At 43.4% G+C, this 21,055-nt stretch overlaps 2 protein-coding genes across 2 annotated transcripts in view; one reads left to right on the top strand and one right to left on the bottom strand.

Annotated features, from left to right (window-relative positions):
- Window positions 1-5,897, bottom strand: part of tnfsf10l (TNF superfamily member 10, like) — a 32,520-nt gene extending 26,623 nt beyond the window's left edge. The window contains exon 1 of the mRNA XM_068755845.1: window positions 5,611-5,897. Within this exon, the coding sequence (XP_068611946.1) occupies window positions 5,611-5,841 (231 nt within the window). The 5' untranslated portion in view covers window positions 5,842-5,897. The remainder of the gene's footprint in view (window positions 1-5,610) is intronic.
- Window positions 5,898-16,312: 10,415 nt separating this feature from the next.
- On the top strand, window positions 16,313-19,801 carry ccnb3 (cyclin B3). The gene is made up of 11 exons (XM_068755900.1): window positions 16,313-16,393; window positions 16,598-16,681; window positions 16,937-17,043; window positions 17,152-17,302; window positions 17,396-17,494; window positions 17,594-17,686; window positions 17,857-17,994; window positions 18,084-18,239; window positions 18,335-18,484; window positions 19,044-19,174; window positions 19,267-19,801. Exons 1-11 carry the CDS (start codon window positions 16,313-16,315, stop codon window positions 19,334-19,336), a joined length of 1,260 nt encoding a protein of 419 aa, XP_068612001.1. The 3' UTR covers window positions 19,337-19,801.
- Window positions 19,802-21,055: the final 1,254 nt, after the last annotated feature.

Here is a 21,055-nt window from a genome sequence, read left to right as displayed (position 1 = left end):
AGGGAGGGTTGTGTACCTTGGCAGCAGAACGTGGCCTGGGAGGTTTATATTGGTGACTTTTAATTACATCAAAACATTTGCAGTGAAGCATGTGATTAGTTTACAAGCTTTTGTTTGTGTCCAACACACCCGAGGGCTGCATAAAAAACAACAACAACAAAAAAAGTATTTGTAAGAATCACATCCAAATACTTTCAGAATTAAATGTGGGTTGCTTTAAAAAAAAAACTGAATTAAAAGAACAATTAAATAACAGAAGGACACTAGTTGCTTATTTGTTTGTCATGAGAATAAAGTTAAGTAAGACGAGGGTGTATAATAATCATTATGAAATATTTAATTATGACATAATAATAATTAGATATCAAAGAACAATACAAATTTATTTCATAATAATATTGCCTTTTACAATTTAATGGCCATATTATACATTTGTCTGTCATTTATCAAAATTGTATTTATTTCCAAAATGTTTTGTTTTTATTGATTTAATTCAGAATCTTTTCAAAATAAATTGGATTGAAAAACAAATATATCGGGCCCATCTTCTTTTTTAAACTTCATAAATCTTGTTTCCCCCCCCCCAACTGAAATGAGAAACTCTTTAACAGTGAATCAATGCAAAACATTTGCTGTGTGGTTCCGAACAGACCGAGTTAATTACGAAACCGTAGTGCCCTCAATAAAATGGCGTTAATGTGACAACGAGCATCGAGATGCATCCTGATGAATGTTCCACATTTACACACTGGTGATTTTTAACTTTAGGAGTATTTCTGTCATATTTACAGATTTTATTCTCATAATATTCCCCCGTTATGTGATTATATTTATGAAATCCTTTTTCTCTCTCAACGTGGCCCTGATTCACCGACGCCGTTCTGCAGTATACAGGGAAATTCATGATGGAAAAAATACAATTCTATTGCCGACTTCTCACGAGATGCCTCAGAACAGTGTTGGAGCGATTTTTGTCAGATGTGCTGTGCGTCACATCTGAGAAAAAAAATAATAATCTGTGACTGAAGACAACGATGCCGCGTCGCTGGAACAATTGAGTTAATCCTTAGAACCCCGATGACAGGCGAATGTCAGCTGGAATTAAAAGTTCCAATGTGTCTAAAAGTGTTTACTACATGATTGGGTGCAGGCGTTCCTGGGGGTGCACGCTTTTCTAGCCCCTATAGAAAATGTGTGGCATATTAGGAAGATGCGACTACGCTGTTGAAAACAGATGGATGGGGAGCGAGCAACAACCGCATGGAACTAAACAACAAAAGCAGAAAAGCAAAGAAAAATAAAAATGAACCGATACCAGGACAACAAAAGCATCAGACTGCACCTCAGCTCTTGTTTCCAATGGGCGCGGTTATATTTCAATTCAGTCCACTTGTTGAAGAGTCTGTTTCTCCCCAAAACCTTTCGGTTTCAATCGTGCTGAAGTGAACCAGAGGAAGACGACTCAATAATCCACAGAGGATCAAACGATTTCTACCTGATCCCGTGTGGGCTGTGTAAACGTCAGGTTCTCTCCACTCCTCTCCAGGAGGTTGCATCAGAGGAAGTCTTTGACAGCGACGGCTGAGGCCACACATGAAGGTTCTAATGAGAAACAGTTCGAGGTGCCAGTGAATGAAAAAGGACATTAGAAGGACGCAAACGGGTTTTGACCAGTTACCAGAGTCTTCGCCGTCGGTAAGACGGGCTCGGTTCTGCGTGGAGCTTTCAGACGATCCGGTATCCGACAGATGGGTTTTAAAAAATATATTATACGACATGCAAACTAGGGATGTCCTGATCAGGGTCCCCTTCCCGAGTCCGAGTAATTTGATTTTGAACCGATACCGAGTCCCGATCCGATACTTCTATAATACATAAAAAAAATAAAAAAATAACGAGTTTTATTCTATTCATCTAATTTCAACATTTAACTCTTAAACATAGGAATTATTTGGCGTAGCTCGAAGATTCACGTAATAAATAAAATACTTATCCACTTTGGACTTGTGCAACAGGAAATATTAAATACGAATATTTTAAATAAAACGAACAGCACCTCAATTTCACATGGCACACGATTCCGATCGAGTCTGCAAGGACGCGATCGGATCGGGACGTCCCTAATGCAAACCCTTTCTGTCAGTAGTAACCAAAACGAAAAGGAGCTGCTACGCATCAACAGACCCCCGGCCAGATTTAAACCCTCGCTGGAAACCGGAGAGCTAAATGGCGTTTACTTAATCCAGGTGAAATAATTTAATCTACCGCCACGCATGCTAAAGAAAAGCATGCATTCGTGTAATACCGCAGCTGAACCCACTCCATACACGGCAGGGAGTCCACTCTTACCCGACCCACTAACAAATCAAGAGCCAAGAGGAGATGCCCCCGACCCCACCCTCACGAGGATGAACTAGAAATGAACGCTTCTGATGGCACATTCAACATCAAATTGTTTCCATGGAGATGTAAAAAATAAAACTCATCATTTGCGTTTGTCATCCCTGCGTGGGAGACTCTATCCGAGCGTACACAGTTTACGAGATGGACTTCCAGCCCTCGCTCCTTTTCAAAAACACAATTTCTAAATTGTGTGTTTGCGAAATTTGCTGGCCATATAAGAACTACCGGTAATATCAAAGCTACTCTATTTACAAGTTGTCCACACTCGACGCACAGTCGGCGTTGAAACAATCCTGAAATGCTAGAAGGAAACGCATGTTGTGTTTGGTTTGATGTGTTCGCCAAGATTTCTGGAGTCGCGTCCCTGACAAAAAGCAGGCGGAAAGAAGAAAAGTCACGGCTTATGTTCTCAAAAATAAGGCCATTGTCACCACGATAAAAGATCAAATAATACACGCACTGATGGAGACGGGAAGAAACAGTGGATTAAACTCTGAAAAAAATCAGCTCTCCTCTGGGTGGACAAGACCACACACACACACACACACACGCAGTGCATTGTTGCATGTAAGGCTGAGTCAGAGCCTATCAGTGAACCCAAACAATAATAAAGTGGAGCAGTGAAGTGTAAGGAATGGAATGCCAAAGAGCAAACACACACACACACACACACACACAATTTCCAAAGTCAATCTATTGATGGTAAATTACATGAAAAACTCCGATAATGCCGATGTGTGGTCCGTCCCAGCCTCCATATATGGACAGATGAAAGGCCGATACAGATTCTATAATAATCCTGCAACCTACACATCTGATCTTTTGATCTGCTTGATCGCAGATCACAGAGCAATGTGCGCAGCCATATGGCTGATATGGTTTCCTGCCGCCGTCCGCTTTGTCATTCGCAGAGATGAGAAAACAAAAATGACATTATTTCAATATATTATTTAATATAGGAAGATCATATCTGATGGCGAGATTTAAAAAGCAGATTGAAAACGTAAGCAATTAAAAGCTGCAAAACATAACAGAACGATTCGTTTCTGGCCAGAAGGAAAATAATCGTATCCAAACAGAACAAGCAAAGCAGAAGAACAAGACATCTCTGGATTTCTAAGTGCAACTTAAAATTGTAATTATAAAAAAAAATTTTTTTTACTGCTTTAATTAGCATTTCAAGTATTATATATATTTTTATAAATGTTTAAATCAACTATTTGGTGGATAAAATGTTTGGAAAAAACAACAACACGGCTCAGGATGTCAGATAAACAGAACAGAATCTAATCAAAATGAACAAAACTGCTCAAAACTGTTGCTTGGAAAAATAACCCTCAAAAATCAATCATCATATACTATTATTTTTCATAATTAAAGTTCATTATTATTATTACCAAAACCCTTATGACTATTATCATTAGCATTAGAATCGACCTCTTCTTCTTCTCCTGCCTCCCGACTAATGACTTTAGTAGATGATCCTGGACATACGGGAATATATGTCTTTGTGCATGAAATGCCACAAATGTGCAGCGTTCCTCTTTTCTTCCTCTTCCTCTCCAAGCCTTTTGTCTCGAGCAGACTGGCACTGGGATGTAACTGCATGTGATTCAAAGACAGGCCTGTTTCCAGATTAAAAATAACTGACCTTCGCATGAGAAGCAGGGGATTCCCGATGACTGAGATTTAAAGCGCCCTGTTTTTCATTTGGTCTCTATCCGAGTTTGGGCTCCGAACTATTCCTTATGGCGATTTCCTGCTACCTCGCACATTAAAAAAAAAAAAAAAAAAAAAGAACGACCCAGTGAGGTAACGTAGAAGTAAATGCATGCATTTCGATGCTCACTGAGCAACCAAACAATCTTTTAAAGCGGTTGCATATTATTTATCGCAAGAACTTGCCTTTCGTGACGTGTTCTGCCGTTTAAGGCGTTTGTAATTGGTTACGTTATAACTCAAAATGTGTTTACAGGAAGTCCTCGTTTTGTTTTGACACATTTTCAGCTCTATATGATACGTGGGATGTCACTTTTCCGAAAATGAATACCTTATTTAAAATGCTTAATTAACAAACCAGCAAAATACAATATGTGAGTATTTGTCCGGCACTCTGGCTCACTCAATTTCAGATAAAACCAGGAGCTATAAAGTTCCGCATGCAAATTATCAAACTGTTTAGAATGGCTTTTTTTTTCTTCCTTAAATGGAAATGGGGGGGGGGGGGGTGCATTTTTACAGCCCCACCGCCTTATGCATTCCAAGAGGGTGAGGCTAAAAGTTTTGCCTATTTAATAGTGCAGGGACCACATCTGCTCTTCTGGTTGCCAACGGCAACGCTGCTCATCACCTCAGTTTGGCTTTGGGACCGATCAGTCCTCTCTGTCCTCCTCGGTCACTGTCAAATAAAGGCCGTTAAGAGAGTTTACACGCGATGGGGAGGAAATATGAGGCGTGCGCCGCAGAGGAGAAGAGACGAGCTGCAGCAGAGCGGTGTTACTGGTTTAACTGGTCCCTCGCTGGGAGCCATGCATCACACACACCGTCTCAGAAGAGCAGTACTCTCATTTCCCTCTCTCTCTCTCTCTCTCTCGCTCTCTCTGCAGGTCAAATATTCCAGGATAACATGCAGTCTTTAACTCTGAATGTTTGTAGATTGCAGATCAAATCCGAACAGAGGGAGGAGGAGGAGGAAGGAGATTAGTGCTCCTCTCACAGCTTGTAAACATGAGTTCAAACCTCAGCTGGTGCAGAGACGTTAAACATTTAACAGTGCAACTAATAATACAATGGAGCTGTCCGTTTCTCCTCTGGAAACATCTGCAGCCCGATTAAAACGCTCTGCTTCTCGTGGCTTTAAATGTTCCTTCCATGTTTATTTTACGACAATATGTTGGGAAGATTTTGGGGAATACAAGTTCCAACAGGCACGAGCTGTCCAAACGCACCAATCGCAGAAACACAGCGCTTCCCCCTCTAATTGAGACGCATTTTAGAATAATCCGTCTCCTCCTGCATTCCACCAGGTAGACTGTGGCTCTATATTGTGTTTAACCCAGCACCGCTGCAAGAGAAGAGTTTAAAAATCCTGCGACCGCTTGGCGTGGACGATGAAACTATAAAAAAAAAAAAAAGAAGAAGTGCGCAAACAGCGACTTTTTCCTTCAGGCTTCATTTTCACAGAAGCGCACACCCAAAACTCCTTACCTGTGATATGGACATGTTCAGGTAGAGGAAGAGCCCCGTGGTGGAGGCGATCTGCAGCACCACCACGACGATCACCACCATCGCCAGCCACATCTTGGACGGCGGCTCCCGGCGCCCCTTCCCGCTCTGCGCGCCGGCCGGAACCATCATGTATGTGGTGGACTCGCTGCTCACCGACCTGAAGTAATCCTGCTGCTGCTGCTGCTGCTGCTGAGCGCTCGGAGTGGCCATGGCATTCCCCGACGCAGGGGCGCACCAAGCCGAACCGAGGGAGGGGGAGCGGAGCGGCAAATGGAGCTTCCACGGATTCGAGCGATAATTAGCGCGGCGCAATTAGAGCCCCATGCACGCGCGTCCGCGGGCCAAAAAGCAGCGTCGAAGATCAGGGTGGGAGACAAAGACGAACTGAGGGCTAAAGCTTCGGCGGGGCCATGTCTGCTGCGTAAAAGTTGGATCGGAGCTGCAGCGCAGGACCGAGCTGCAACCGAGAACGAGCGCAGTAAAGAGGGGTTGGCTTAACCTCTTCGTCGCCTTGGAACTGTGGAGGAATTCTCTCTCTCTCTCTCTCTCTCTCTCTCTCTCTCTCTCTCTCTCTCTCTCTCTCTCTCTCTCTCTCTCTCTCTCTCTCTCTCACACACACACACACACACACACACCCACACCCACACCCACGCACACACAGTGAAAGCATGGCGCACCACTGCCGCACAGTTGCCAAAGCAAAACAAGAAAAGCAAGGGCACTATTTATCAAACTTAGTTAAGACTAAATGTGTTTATGTTACCCCAATGTTGAGGATAATCGGTCTATCTTATGGCAAGCTGTTATCGGCCGGTTTAATCATGATCCCCGCAGTATAATGGTTGCTCTTTGTTGTTTATGTGATCTTCTGCTTGATTTGAAATTCGATTTGCTCCGTTCGATCCTTCAGTTCCAGGAGGCGCTGGCAGAGGGCTCTCTCGCTCTCTCTCTCTCTCTCTCTCTGGATTCACACATTGAATCTGTAACAGTTCTAGTTAATTGGGTTCTTAGAAAATGAAGAAAAAACAAAACAAAAAACACCTTTTATCTTTGCTTTTTTTTGCCATCATTTGTTTTCAATAATAGAAAAAAGTTTGCTTTTTGGCAGAGCAGTTTTTCTTTCCACATTTCATTTTAATTTTTCATGGATTATGAAAACAGCCTGTTAATTCTCGTTCTGTCTTCTTTCTCACTACTATACTGCCTGTCTTTCAGCTTTACGTCGTTCGGCAGCGGCCTCGACTTTATCCAGGGGAAATGAATGTCGCCATGATTATATATTACTTCTGGTTTCCAAATATATTGCAAAGCTGCAGACAAGCCACTGATGGTGAAGATAAGGTTATTGCCCTCTTCATCCACTGATATTACTATAAAGCAGAGATTCCATCATCTTGCAAATGTTCCCCTGATAACTCGAAAAGTTCGAGACGGATATTAAATTTTCTCCGATTAACTTTTACTTTTCATGGTTGGTTGTATAAAGACACAAAGAACACTTTAGAACCTTTTGATGATAATGATCCAGATTGCCATGTGGACGGTGTAAATCACATTTTTTAGCGTGGACACATGTTCAAGTAAGATTTGAAAAGAACGGAATCACCCTTTTGGGTAATTTTCGGTAACCTCTTGTCACAAGTTGTCCTCAAACCACTCCAGAGCAGTTTCCCATCATCTGTTCCCTTGTGGCAGAACTTCTTGGAAGGATGCAAATCCAGAGGGCTTGTTTTCTCCTTTTTAGTGCGATACGTCATTTAAGATCAATGCGCGAGCCCAAAATGAACCCTGCTGTGACTGCAGACAGAAGATAAAAAGTACCGTGGTGAAAACATCGGCGGTGCCTCGGGGACATAGCTCGGCGGTAGAGTGCGTATATGAGATCCTGCATGGGTTCAATTCCCAGCATCTCCATATTTGATGTTGCCTCTGTTGAATTGTGCATCTTATCTCTATTTCATATCTATTTGGGATAATCTGTTTATTTTGACTACTTTTGTGTATTTTCTCAGTTTGAGCTTTTAAGCCTGTGTTTTATCAGCGCTGAAACAAGCCTTTTGAAATGATCGGCAGATGTCTTGGCTGCGTTGATCATTGCCAGTTGCACCTTTCCACTGCTGAATCCGATTAGCCGTTCCACCCCTGGAGGAGAGGAATCATATCTTGGAGGGGAAACATCCAGATGTTTGTACTATTTGGACTTCCTGGAAATACATTCCCAACCCTACATTGGCTGTAGAAAGATGAACGCCAGCCCTGAGTCACACAGTTGTTTTGGATCCCCCCCTAAACGCTCTTGTATTTAGTTTTAAAACATTTCTTTTCTGAAACTGGACACTCCAACAGATCATTTGTTGGAACACTTCAGCCGTTCTCCCTGAGGCTCGAGGTACTGGAAGGGGAGGGCATCAGTTTACTGCGTCTTCCTGATGTTTTCTTCTCGCAGTTGTTTTTTTTTTTTAAACTCCGTATTCGTTTCACTTTTTCTTTCAAAACTCCGGTTTGGTCATCCTGGACCGGACTAGTTTTTTTTTTGGTTGATCTTCGATGGACTTGAGCTTCGTTCTCGTTTAGTTTTTGGATTTTGCCCTTTACCCTGGGACTTTTTTTTTTTACTGAGATGATTCTTTCTAATTAAGAAATAAATACACTAAACGGAGGTGGTTGCTCGGTAAAAACACGGCATCCAAATAATCAGTTTATCATGCGTCTTACGGCATAAATATATTTGTTCTCGCTCCTCCTAAAAATACAACAAAATTAAAAAACAAATTGATTGTATATAAATACTTGTGAAAGTGTGTTCAAATACTAGACATATAGTATTTTCATGTGCCTTTTTAAACTTGCAATTTATCATGATCAATCGCAATTGCGATTCACTCAATTAAAATAATCGATTTATATCACCTGATTTGAGGCCATTTTATATACTTAACTGGAAAACGGTGCTCATCACTGTTTTAAATTATGCACTTTTATTTTTAACAAGCGCCGTCAGACAAGACGTGTTTTAATTTAGTACATTAACTGTTTGCGTTTGACACTTGTCTAGCACTTTCCAAATTGCAACTCAATCTGATATCTACATTGAATATCAGATACTTTCATGTATTCATTTTAAAACAAGCTGCATTCTTTTGAAATCCATTTGGTTTTGCTATCCAATAAACAAAAAGTCTCCAAGCGTCACAGCGTGAGCTATGATTCAGTAAATGCATTAGTGGACCTTTTAAATGTATCCCCCGTGACAGTAGGGATGAAGACCAGACCGAAGAACAGCTTTTATAACACTGCATTGGCTCCAGCAATTATCCAATGAATGAAAAAAAAACAAATAGACCTCCAGTTGGGTATTTTCTTCCAGAAAACACAAAACCAAAAGTTTCCTAGTATTAGCAGGTAGATGAACGGAGGGGCAGAAGTTTTGCATTAATGTGTTTGCGTGACAGCAGGTTGAACATCAAGTTTTTCCATTAACCAAAGTTATGTCACTCCATTCCTCCGCTGATTGCTTTGAACCCGACAACCCTCCCCTCCCAAAGCGTCTCCCGCTCACCGACTGTTTTGGTAGTAATAAATAAAAGTGCCTCGACATTTTATGCACAGTAGCTGACAGGCTGTAAACGAAACGGAAAGCATCGCCACTGCACACCGATGTCCTCCTTACCTCTGATGGACAAACACCATTTCATTACATAAAGGATGGACAAGATGAACTTAATTATCCCAGAAACATGGCCTTTATGCATCTTTTCTTTTTCCCCAAATCCTCCCTCTCTTTCACAACAAGCATTTCTCCAGATGTGTGTGTCCGTTCTGGCATGCCAGCTGTCCACCCAGCCCTGCAGGTTATCTATCTGTGCGTGTGTGTGTGTGTGTCGGTGTCCCATGGAGAGACAGCGTAATGGTGATCAATGGTGGGAGTTAAAATCTTCAGTCTAAGCATTCCATGATGTATTATGTGTTGGACCCCAAGGACAACTGGAGGCTGCAGCCAGGTGTGTGTTTGTGCCATTTGTGTTTTAAGGATCAAATACAATGTTGCAGCTGATGCTGCTTGTAAAATAAAATTAAAAGTCACGCAGATCTAAAGTTTGAATCGTAGGAAAAGGCCATGCTAGCAGTTCTGCGCTCCATCCATTATTTTAAATGCACAAAGGGCGCATGCAAACGCGCTAATGTCGTCTTGGACACGAGGTCCAGTGCAAAAAGCGTTATAGGAATTACCAGATTACCAGTGGCTCCCATTCACCGATTTTGTACTGAAGGGAGAGGAATAGTGTGTGTGTGTGTGTGTGACAATTTTAAGTTTTGTAAAAAACAATTGAGAAAGAAAAGAAAATCAGGCTGTTTTTATTTGACTGTTTTTCTTCCTTTTGAGACAAAGGAGCTCCGTCTTTGTCCGACTGAGAATGAAACGAGTTTTCACGAGGCCAGATCGCAGCATCATGAAAAATACCAACGTTGATCTGAGCCCGGGCGATGACTGGGTCACACTTCATAGATTATTTTCAGTTTAACCATCTCCCCGCTGATAATCTCCAAGGAGTGAATTAAGATCAGATGTAGCTGAAGCTGATAGAAAACATTCAAAGGAATGGCCGTGAATGATCAAAGGGCTCTAGATGAGCATCCTGGCTTCATCAAAGGAGGAGGCGACGATGACTTCAATCGTTTGTTGCGCTAGCAGATGAAGATCGCTCGTGTCAGCCGCCGGCTGCTTGGTACTCAGCGCCCAGTTGATAAGAGCACATGAAAGAGACTCCGCAAAGTCCTCCAGTTGGGCACGATGGCGCGGCCCTTCTTCATTACGGACGCTCACCAAATCACCCACAGGCAGCGGGTGCACTTGCACCCTGGAATCGGTGGTGGTGGCGCTGTCACGACCATCTTCTTTGTCCTTAGGGGTTGGTGGAGGAGGTGAAGGTAGGAAAACTTTTGCCAGTCCTCCTTTTAGTTTTCTGGCAAAACTGCAGTTGCTCCTTTCAAGCTGAGGGAGGAGAGGTGTAGTCGGAGGGGCGTCGGGGTAGTCAAGGGATCCCGATGAAGGGAGTCCTGACTGGGACATGGGCTGGATTTCCTTGCTTGGATTAATCCCCGAACCCATGACCAGAAGGTCCCTGTTGCTTTCATGTTGATAAGGAAAAGGCGGATGTCCACCATCCATATTTACAGCCGATGCTGAGCTGTAGGGGTCCGCTAAGTGATCCTCGATGTTCAGGCCGTCATACGCTTCATTCAGAGCGACCTCGACCACTGCTGAGGCTAAGCCTTCAGCAAACACCTCCTGGCTTTGGTTAAATCCCAACACCCAAAAGTCCGTCTCGGGTTCCTCCATTTCTAGTTGGCTTGAAAATGACCGGATTATATTCTTGGTCATATTCTGGGCAAACTTCTCTAGAGCGCTGTTTTTTGGCACCCTTGGATCTGCGCTCATCGATTGCATCGGTTCCTGTGAGAATAAAGACAAACTTAGTTAAAGTGAAGGAAACTGTTAAGGAAAGGCAGGATGTGACTATCCTGGCTAAATGATGCGGCATTTCCCTTTCAATTTCTGCCCTGCAAGTATTTCTGAATTCCTTTCATGCTGTGCAGAAGAACACTAGAAAACCAATCCGATTTCAACTCGATCTGTCTCCTCAGGTATTAAAGAAAGAACAAATCCGTTGAGATGCTCCAATCTGGAATTGACTCAGCTATGAGACGATGCTTGTTAGAAATCTCTATCTCTAATATTAAATGCACAGTAGGCTGAAACGCAAGTGTACCCCTATTTTTTTGTTTCTCTCTCTCGAAGAATCTTGATAATATCTGCAATCCGGATCCGATTCGGATGAAACTCAGTGGTGAGATAGAGACCCCCCACCCTACATGAAAGTGTAAAATTCCAAAAACGTTGGTCAATAATCAACCGAGATATTGAGGAACAGATTTTGATGCTCCATTGACTGCAATGGTAACAATTTCAAAGTGATACAGAATCCAGAATCTCTTCTGGATCATCACCAAAATGTAGTTGTCTGTTCCCGGTAACATTCCCAACATTTCCTGGAAATGTCATCAAGATCTGTTCATAACTTTTTGAATTAACTTGATAACAGTCAGACAGACAGACAGATGAACATGGAGGTAAATAATTACAGAAGCCACAAAATGATAGTTTATGTACAACAAACAGCAAAAGAGAAAGTAAATCATCGCTGATGTAAAAGTGGAGGAAGAAGGCAAAGAGACACCAAGAACAGGAAACCGCCTTTAGAGCCTCGGATGGAACATGAGCTCGATGCCTCAACCACAGCCTGCCGCCATATGAGCTGCTAGCCCTTCATTTTGGAGCAAACAGGAAGTCTGATAATAAACTAGGCTGTTACAGATCAAATGTGACGTGAAAAGTAGCCAAAGGCTATGTTCGTATCTGATTAGGTGAAGTTTCATGAAGACGTTTTTAGTTATAGCTAGCGACTGGAGGCCACGTTGTTTCCTACTTATGGACTTCACATTTCTCTCGGTGCTTCTTGATCCTCGAAGCCAAAGTGAACGAATCCCTGAATGACACTGGAGATTCCAGTCGGTTCTGTGGTCCCAGAGATGATGCATTGATATTGAGCCCAAATGTAGAAGACAAGCGCAGCTGAAACATTTCTCCTCTCTGGTGATCTGGCTGAGGCCTCCCGATGTGTAAATTAGCTTACGGTTGGACGACACTTCAAAGCTAGACCAAAACGCAATCTTTATTATGACAGGACTTACACAATAACACACCTCGTCAACAGCCTCAACAATCAGGCGTGCTTTCTGCAGGCTGCTCACAGTAGCCAGCACAAACGCTGTTCAGTTGGCTTTTAGGCTGAAAAGACGAGCGTCGTTGTTGATTTTCACTTTCAAGTCATTAGCCTTTGTCAGTCCAAGTAAAACGAGACCCTGGCATTACAAAAAAAATGGATTCAATCTGTATATTTGATTAAGATGTGTTAATTTACTGAATGCATTGGTTTGCGGTAACGGCTCTGAGAATAACAGGAGTGCTTTTTAAGGGCTAATTGAAGCCCAGAGCTGCATAAATGTGCAACAAAAACATGATAACGAGATACAGGAAGCATCACGGAGCGTGCGCTGCATGGCTGCGGAGCAACTTACCAGTTAGTGATGGCCGAAGGTTCCTCTTTGGCACGTCGGGTGTGAATGAGTTCATAAGGAAATGATCTGACAAAAGAGTTCGCAAGTTTCCCTCACTTCCTTTGTGCATGTGTGTGTGTGCGTGTGTGTGTGTGTGTGTGTGTTCGTGAGAGAGAGGGCGATAGTCATTTTTTAGCTGTTTATTTTAAGATTTAAAGTGTTTTATTAATGCAGTGGGGAAATTATTTTTACACTTGACATATAATAAACACACAAAGAGCGCAACACACACACACAAAGTAATAATTAATAATAATAATAATAATAAAAATAATAATAATGGAGAGAGATGGCGGTGTGGAGGCCAGCCATGCGGCAGTGCCCGGGAAGTAGCTTTTGGGGTTGCTCAAAGGCACCTTGGCAGTGATAAGGATGTGAACTGCCACCTATCCAGCCACTAGTTCCCCCTCCAGACTTTGGTCCACACTGGACCAAAGTCTGAAAAATAACCTGAAATAGTTTTGAATGGAATTAAAGCCCACGCTGGACCGGTCACATTTTCACATAGAAAAAATCAATAGAGAAGTGGACAATAAGGTTTTACTCGATATATTAACACAGCAATTCAGCTGCACTTGTGTGTGTGTGTTTTTAGTTTAAACAATAATATTGGATTTTTATATAATTTATAGTAAAAAAAGTTTTTTTGGACAAAAACCTTGAATAAAAAACAAACAAAAAAATCCCTCTGAAAAAGGTTCCTCATAAATGATTAGTTCGGTTTCGGTAACACATTTCTCCCATCACCCTGAATGTCGTGTCCAAAACCTCCTCGTGCAGATGGAGCTCCGATGGAAACACTTGCCATCTGGATAAAATCCTCTCTCGCAGGGATGCATTTTTAGGAGAACAGGGCGGGGAGATTAAATAGGAGGTTTCAATAAAGGCCAGATGGCACAGAAGGATCTGGTTCAAATAAAGATATAACTTTATTTGTGATCCTGCTGTTTTTGTGCCAAACATGGAAGGAGAACAATAAAAAACTAAGGGCATCTGTTTGTTTTGTGGTTACATTTATTGTATCTGGGCAGACTTAACAGAAATGCAAATTTAGCAATTATCCATTTTGCAGTGAAGCATCAGACATGCCTTTTTTTTTTTAAACTGAAAAACTTCTCTCCCGCTTTCAATCTGCATGGGAGCGAGTATATGATGACTACATTTTCATTCCGAGATGAACTATTCCTCAAAAAGCGGAGGCTGTAATTAGCGATTTTTTTCATAATAATCACTCTTGATTTAGGATTTTGTTTTCGGAACAAGACTGCAGCAAGATTTATGGTACCAATTCCTGTTATTCAGACAAGAATCAAAGATGACATTCCTAAATCACGAGCAGCTGCATGGATGTCAGCTGTTACCGTGGTAGCTGTGTTGTGGGCACCAGTAGGCCCCGGTGTGCATGTTCTGCTCCAGTTCAGGAAATCTTTATTTGTCCGTCAATGAGTTCATTGCTCAGCAAATTGACTTTAAGTGTTGTTTTGCTCTTGTGTGACTGTCTGAAGGGAGAGCAGTCTAAATCTGTAATACACAGGTGAGAAAAAAAATTAATAATAATAGTATATTCATTCTTAGTGGTTTTTTATGTCACCTGTCATTTCATTGCTCTCTTCACCTTGCACTCAATCAAGTTCATCTCCTTCACCTGTGTTGCCTCACTCACCTGTGACCCGTCTCTCAATCAGTTCCACCCTACATAAACTCCTCTCAACCCTCGGACCGCTGCCAGATTTGTTTTATTGCCACCACTGAGGAGGTTATGGTTTAGCTCAAAAAGGTTCTGGGTGGGTCTTGACTAATGTTGGGAATGCAGGGAACGGGTGATTCCATTTTGGTGATGATCCACGAGAGAACCTGGATTCTGGATCACTTTGACATTTCCCTCTGTTTTACCACTGAATTTAATCTGGATTGGATCCAGAATGACTTCAGAAGAAATATACAATTTTAACATTGAACACCCAAATTTATGGATTCTAAAATCAGTAAAATGCACATCAACTCTGGTTCTCTTTGATTTTTCATGGTTGGTGTATAAAGATATAAGGAACGATTTAGAGCCTTTTGATGATGATCCAGATCACCATGTGGATGGTGTAGATCCAATTAGGAGGGGAATGAGCTGCTTGGCGGAGGGCTGCGCTCTCTGAGTTCTTTTCTGGTTATTATTGTTTTTATTTATCCTTTATACAGATATATTTGGAACCATTCCCGGTTCAGACGGTTGCGGTAATCAATCACTGGGTTCTCTTCTGCGGAACGGCCGCTCCTGTCTGTTCACACGTCCACCGACGTGCTCGCCATGGCGCCATTACTAAGCGTCGGAGTGATGAAAGAACACAGCACAGGAAAACGCTTATTTCTGGGCCAAATCGGAAAATTAGAAAACTAGCACGACCAGAAAAACGAGCTCAATACGACACTGTGGATAATATTATTGTCAAGTAAAACTTTATTGCAGCCTCCAAGAAAACACGTGACCCGCAAGGCAGATAACGTGGAAGTAGACGATATTATCGAGGATGTCACGTCTGCGATAAAATGGACGGATGAATGATATGAATAAAAATATAACGATTATATATAAAATGTTCTGTCTGTAAACAAGAACAATCATATAAATGGAAAAATAATTCAGGGGCTTTGATTGTACATTTGATAACTCTTTCTGATCATCTATCGTAAATTAATCATCACAATCGGTTCACTTCCGGTTCATTGGCAAGAAAAACGTCAACGCAGTCCTTAATGTTTAAACCTCCGAGAAGCTCCTCCAGGGTGCGCTCGATTTGTTTCAACGGAACGAGACGGCCGGTCATCGTCATTGAGTGTCCTTTATAGTTGTATTGCACTTCATAAACAACAAGGTACGCAGTTACATAAACAATAAGACAATATCGATAACAGTAATGCTTACATATCATTTAAAACGTAGAAGTTACGAAAGAAAAGCGGACACACAAAGTCTCCGGGCGACGCCATACAATGAAACCAACGCCTCTCAGTAGCCGCATTTCTCGGGCGTCTCTGATTGGTGCGTCGGCTTAAATTCCAACCAATGGGAACCGGCGCTGCGGATTTAGAACTGCATCTGCCACCACTTTGTCTGAGCGCTAAGTCAGCGACGACTCGCTAGCGAACCTGGTCTGTTTACACCTGATAAACAAGCTGAATCCGGCGTTTATCGCTCATATTTAAGTGACAACGTTTATACAACCGAACAGAAACGGTAAGACTGAACGAAATCTCTTCCAAAAACGTGTATTTCGATGATGTTCGATGCAGGATCGGTTCACGTGATTGCAATCCCACCCAGCAAAACACACGGATGTCTAACGTCATTCTGTTTCTAAATCCGGTCCTCTCACTAAAACTGCGTCAGCGGCGTGTCGTATTGTCTTGTTTTTCAAATCGACCGCCATTTTTGTGCGTGTGTGTGTGTGTGTGTGTGCGTGCGTGCAGCCACTGCTCACCTCGTTTGCAGAGGATAAAGAATTGAGCCATGCCTGTAGTCAGAGGAAAGAAACCCCCAGTTACCGCCGGGACCAAAGTACCCAAAGTTACCACAAGCACCGAGAACCAGGTACTATATAAAATAAAAATTCATTCTCGTTGTAAGAAGTGGAAATGATGCAGCGAATCCACCGAATGCATGAAGTTTAAAATGCTAAAGTAGCTAATTTATGTGCTGGAAAGTGAGCAACGTCGGTCTGCTCATGTCAACACGTGATTTGCTACTGAACTGATGGCTTCTTTTCCTTTTTCTTTATTTATTTGTAATGCACAGGAGGAAGGCCAGCAGGCGAAGAGGTCTTCCTCCCCTCCTCGCGGCGCGCCAAAGAAAAGGACTGCTTTCATTGACATCACTAATGTAAGTGTGAGCAGGAACGTGCCAGACGAACAAAGTTTGATTCAAGGACGGATGAGGAAAATGGAATTGGATTCTGTGTCCAAACCGCACGCTTTCTCCCCAAAAAAACCCTGTGGTAGAAAAAAATATGATGATGGATCAACAGGAAACACTAAGATGTCGACCGGACAATATGAGATCTAACCGCGCTCTCTGCGAACGATAAAGAGTTCCCGCTTTGTGTGGGAGAAAGTGATTGAATTTCATTCTCGTCAGGCCCATAAGGTTCAGATCAGTCTTCCGGGGAGGAAGAAGGAAGCGGCGAAGAAGCAAGCCAAGAAAGCGAGTTCAACCTCCGCGAAGAACCTAGAGAACCTAAAGAAGTAATTGTGTTCTTTATAGTCCTCTCTCGCTCTCTCTCTCTCTCTCTCTGGACGTCTGCTGTTCTTCTCTTCTTGGCCTTTGACCTGCTGCTTCTCTCCTTTTTGCAGGTCTTCCTCTGTGAGCTCAGAGGGGACTTCCCCAGAGACAGAAAAGAGTGATAGAGAAGAGGTGCTGAGGGATGACGTAGAGGAGCTGGCAGCTGCTTCTGCTGCGCCCCCTGCTGTTCGAGAAGTGCCGGCACACCTCAGGAGACAAGCGGTGAGGAATATCGTACATCCCCGCCGAACGAGGCTGCTGCTGACCTTTGACTGTTTTCCTCGCCTTTTATTTATATCCTGTCTGTCCTTGCAGATCCCAGAGGAGTTTGACATCGACTCCGAGAACTCGGATGATTATTTCCTGTGTCCAGAGTACGCAAAGGACATCTTTGACTACCTCAAACAAAGAGAGGCGAGCGAAACCCGGAGCCTTCGTATCAACGTGTTCATAAAGAAGGTAACTTCATGGATATTTTTTTTTTATTTCATTTCTTTTTTTTATTGTCCACAGGAAAAGTTTGTCCTGTGTAACTACATGCCAACGCAGCCCAGCGTCAACCCGGAGATGAGGGCAATCCTGATTGACTGGCTGGTTGAAGTTCAGGCGAGTTTTTTTGTGTCTGTAAATGTCTTTTTAACAAGTGATTTCCGGGCGGGGGGGGGGGGTCAAATTTAAAACTGCTCGGTTGCATACCAGAAACTAAATTACAGCATCTTCTTAATTGTCGCTCCTCGTTTCATGCTGACTGGATTTAGTTCTCTCCATTTGTTCAGGAGAACTTTGAGCTTTACCACGAGACCCTCTACCTGGCCGTGAAGATGGCTGACCACTACCTGTCCAAGACGCCGGTCCACAGGGAGATGCTGCAGCTCGTCGGCTCCACCGCCATGCTCATAGCCTCCAAATTTGAGGTAAGGGCTAGCCTTTTGATCTTCGGATATCCCGAAACCGTTTCCCCCCCCCCCCCGACACCCAAACGCGGCCGCGTTGATCCCCGCAGGAGCGCAGCCCGCCTTGTCTCGACGACTTCCTTTACATCTGCGACGACGCGTACAAGAGGGAGGAGCTTATCTCCATGGAGGGCCGCATCCTGCAGGCGCTGTCCTTCGACATCAACATCCCCATCCCGTATCGCTTCCTCAGACGCTACGCCAAGGTGTGTGTGTGTGTGTGTGGAGAGCGTGACGGGGGGGGGGGCGTCTGTCTGTGGTGGAGGCGTCTCCTGAGTGTCTGGGGTCTTCCCTTTAACAGTGCGTGAGCGCAGCCATGGATACGCTGACTCTGGCCAGATACTACTGCGAGATGAGCCTCATGGAGGTGGAGCTGGTGCCGGAGAGAGGCTCGCTGCTGGCCTCGGCCTGCCTGCTGATGGCGCTGGTCACCAAAGATCTGGGAGGATGGGTAGGTCAACCGCTCGCCCCCCCCCCCCCAGGGGTGTTGTGGCTCTAATAGTGGGTCGGAGTTACAAAAGGCATTTCAATACTTAATTTAGCCAGTAAGACGAGCAGAAAAAACAAGCAATCTGACTCAGTTTCGGCTATTTCATTTTCCTTTCTGTCAAAATGGAACGTTCCAACAGGGAATGGAAACACTTATCTCCCTTCAAAACCCTCACAGGAACCTAATTTCACCGTGTCGTTGTTTCGCCGCCGCCATCGCTTCATGTTTTTCCCCTATAATGTTATTCCAGGTCCAAACTAATCCTTAAAACTGTCACTTTGGTGGCGAGGCTGAATTCGCTGTCCTGCATCGGGCGCCAGACAGCGAATCATCCATCCTCCTTTCAATTTTGAATGGAAATTGCTTTTCTATGTAAATTTTATTTACCGTCACAGCAATGGCGCCACAGATGGTGATGATTTTTGTTCTGTTCCTGAGCAGCCTGCTCCATCTGCCCCTTTTCAGTAATGATGTGACGTAGTAATTGACTTTTTTTTTTTCCATGCCCCGCCCCCCCAAGTCTCCCATCCTGCAGTTCCACTCTGGCTATCAGGCCCCAGCTTTGCTGCCTGTCGTCAGAATACTCCACGCGATGCTTTCAGCTCCACCGGATGACAAACTGAGAGCCATCAGGAACAAATACTCCCACAAGTAAGTCTCCGAGCGCGGATAAAACCCGCTTTCTACTGTTTACGTTCAAACCTTTTAACGGGCTTCTTTTTTTTTTTTTATTATTACTTCAGGGTGTTTTACGAAGTTGCTTCTCTTCCCCTCGTCGACGTCGGCGTCCTGGAGAAAGCGCTGTCCGAGTGAGACGCCGTTAAATCCCCGCCATCCTCGAGCCCCGTGTATATAATGTTAATACGTTTAATATTTATATGTGCAATCTCGTCCGTCTTTTAAATACTATTGGAAATAAATCTTTGACTTGTTGTTGATGGAAAAGAGTTCTAATGGTGGCCGATGTATAAAGAGAGTTGCCGGTTGTTTTATAAAGGTTTTTCTAGTCACGTCAGGATTTTTAATAGCGTGTGTGTCTGTGCTCTTAAAAAGCTACGTGCGATGTCAGAAGTAGGGATTGTGAATTGCTTGCTTTTAATGACGCAATAAGCTTCAGCTTTTATAGACATTCCTTTTACTGCTGGAGTTGGCCCCGTGTTTTCATCCCTTCTATAAAGTGTTTTATCATGTTGTCATCACGATGGTAATCTGTGTAAAGGGCGAGCAGATGGTGCTGTGCTATTTCTAAATAGCTGCCACGCATACGTTTGGAAAATAAAGATCTGTTTTCATGTTTTTCTAAACCGGATGTTTATAATTTGGGTCCTTATTCAGATTAATTCTGCGTCCCTGTGTGGACTGGGGCTAGGGCTGGGTAATGGCATCATCTGGCCAGCAGAGGTTGGTGGTGCACTGCGCTTCAGACACAAAAGGCAAATAGTTTATTACAAACATGAAATTTCTCTTCGACTCAGTAGAATTTGTCTTAATGGGCAGATTTTTTTAAATTTAACTTATCCGATATAAATACTTACCTATAAATCATCTTGAATTAAACCCCTGGATTAAGGTTTTAAAACGGCAAATCTTGACCCACTTCTGCGCCTCTTTCAATTTTACAAGAAAGAAACATCAACATATGAGGTTTGATCAGCCTTTTGTGTGAGCATGTTGTTGGAAAAATAGCAACTCCTTCCGCTGGACGGCTTCCAGCTCCAGAGGTTCATAAATTTTGATCATCGCGTGCGGCTTTTTATTCCACCAGGTAAATGGGATTGGTGTTCAGCCGCAGCCTATAAAAAAAGATGACTCCTCATTGTCGCAAATCATTTTGCCTGATGGAACCTCAAAAATAAATGTCATTCTGCTCATCCTTATCTTCATGTAGAGACAGATTGAGGGAAACGGCTGGATGAACCGGACTCTGGTTCTGATCCAATAACCGCTGGCCCGAGCCAGAGCAATAAGACATCTGATGAGGAGCGATGGAGCCTGACGGCCTCCGCTGGTGCCGTGCCCGGTGTCTGGAGGAGAATTAAGTCACCGTTGTTGGAAGTTGGCAAGCGACACGCGCCCCCCCCGACCCGGACCGGGACCCATTTGGAAACCTGCATCAACCTGAGTGATGGAGTGTGACGGCGCGACTGTCCCCCCCCCCGGGGCTCAGCAGTGTCTCTGAGTGAGGAGTGGGCCCTGCCGTCCCACCGGTGGTTGTCCCTGATGAGGCAAAAGCACTGAAACTGAAGCCAGTTTGAAAAATTTGCACTTATTGTTGAATCAAGTTAACAAAAAGTCTTTATTTGTTTGAACAAAAGCACATTTTCTGCTGTTTACTGATGGTCTTTGTGAGGCTGTCTGTTATTTGACAGTTTCCGCTCTGTCTCAGTTTGACCCTTCCAGACTGATCACTGCTTCTTGCTTCTGTTTGATCCATTGAAACCAGCGAGCTCGGGTAGTTAAATTGAAGCTCGACCTGATGTGATGGCTCTACTCCCGAAGGAACTCGTGTTCCTGTTTTGGATACGAAGATGC

Source organism: Brachionichthys hirsutus, chromosome 23 (assembly GCF_040956055.1).
Source record: "Brachionichthys hirsutus isolate HB-005 chromosome 23, CSIRO-AGI_Bhir_v1, whole genome shotgun sequence".
Lineage (NCBI taxonomy): Eukaryota > Metazoa > Chordata > Actinopteri > Lophiiformes > Brachionichthyidae > Brachionichthys > Brachionichthys hirsutus.
This window is presented reverse-complemented; position numbering and strand designations above follow the sequence as displayed.

Excerpts from the sequence above, each read along its gene's own strand:
- ccnb3 (XM_068755900.1), top strand. The coding sequence starts at position 16,313 with ATGCCTGTAGTCAGAGGAAAGAAACCCCCAGTTACCGCCGGGACCAAA. Across the intron at positions 17,044-17,151 it reads AACCTAGAGAACCTAAAGAA|GTCTTCCTCTGTGAGCTCAG; the intron begins GTAATTGTGTTC and ends TCCTTTTTGCAG. Across the intron at positions 18,485-19,043 it reads CCAAAGATCTGGGAGGATGG|TCTCCCATCCTGCAGTTCCA; the intron begins GTAGGTCAACCG and ends CGCCCCCCCAAG.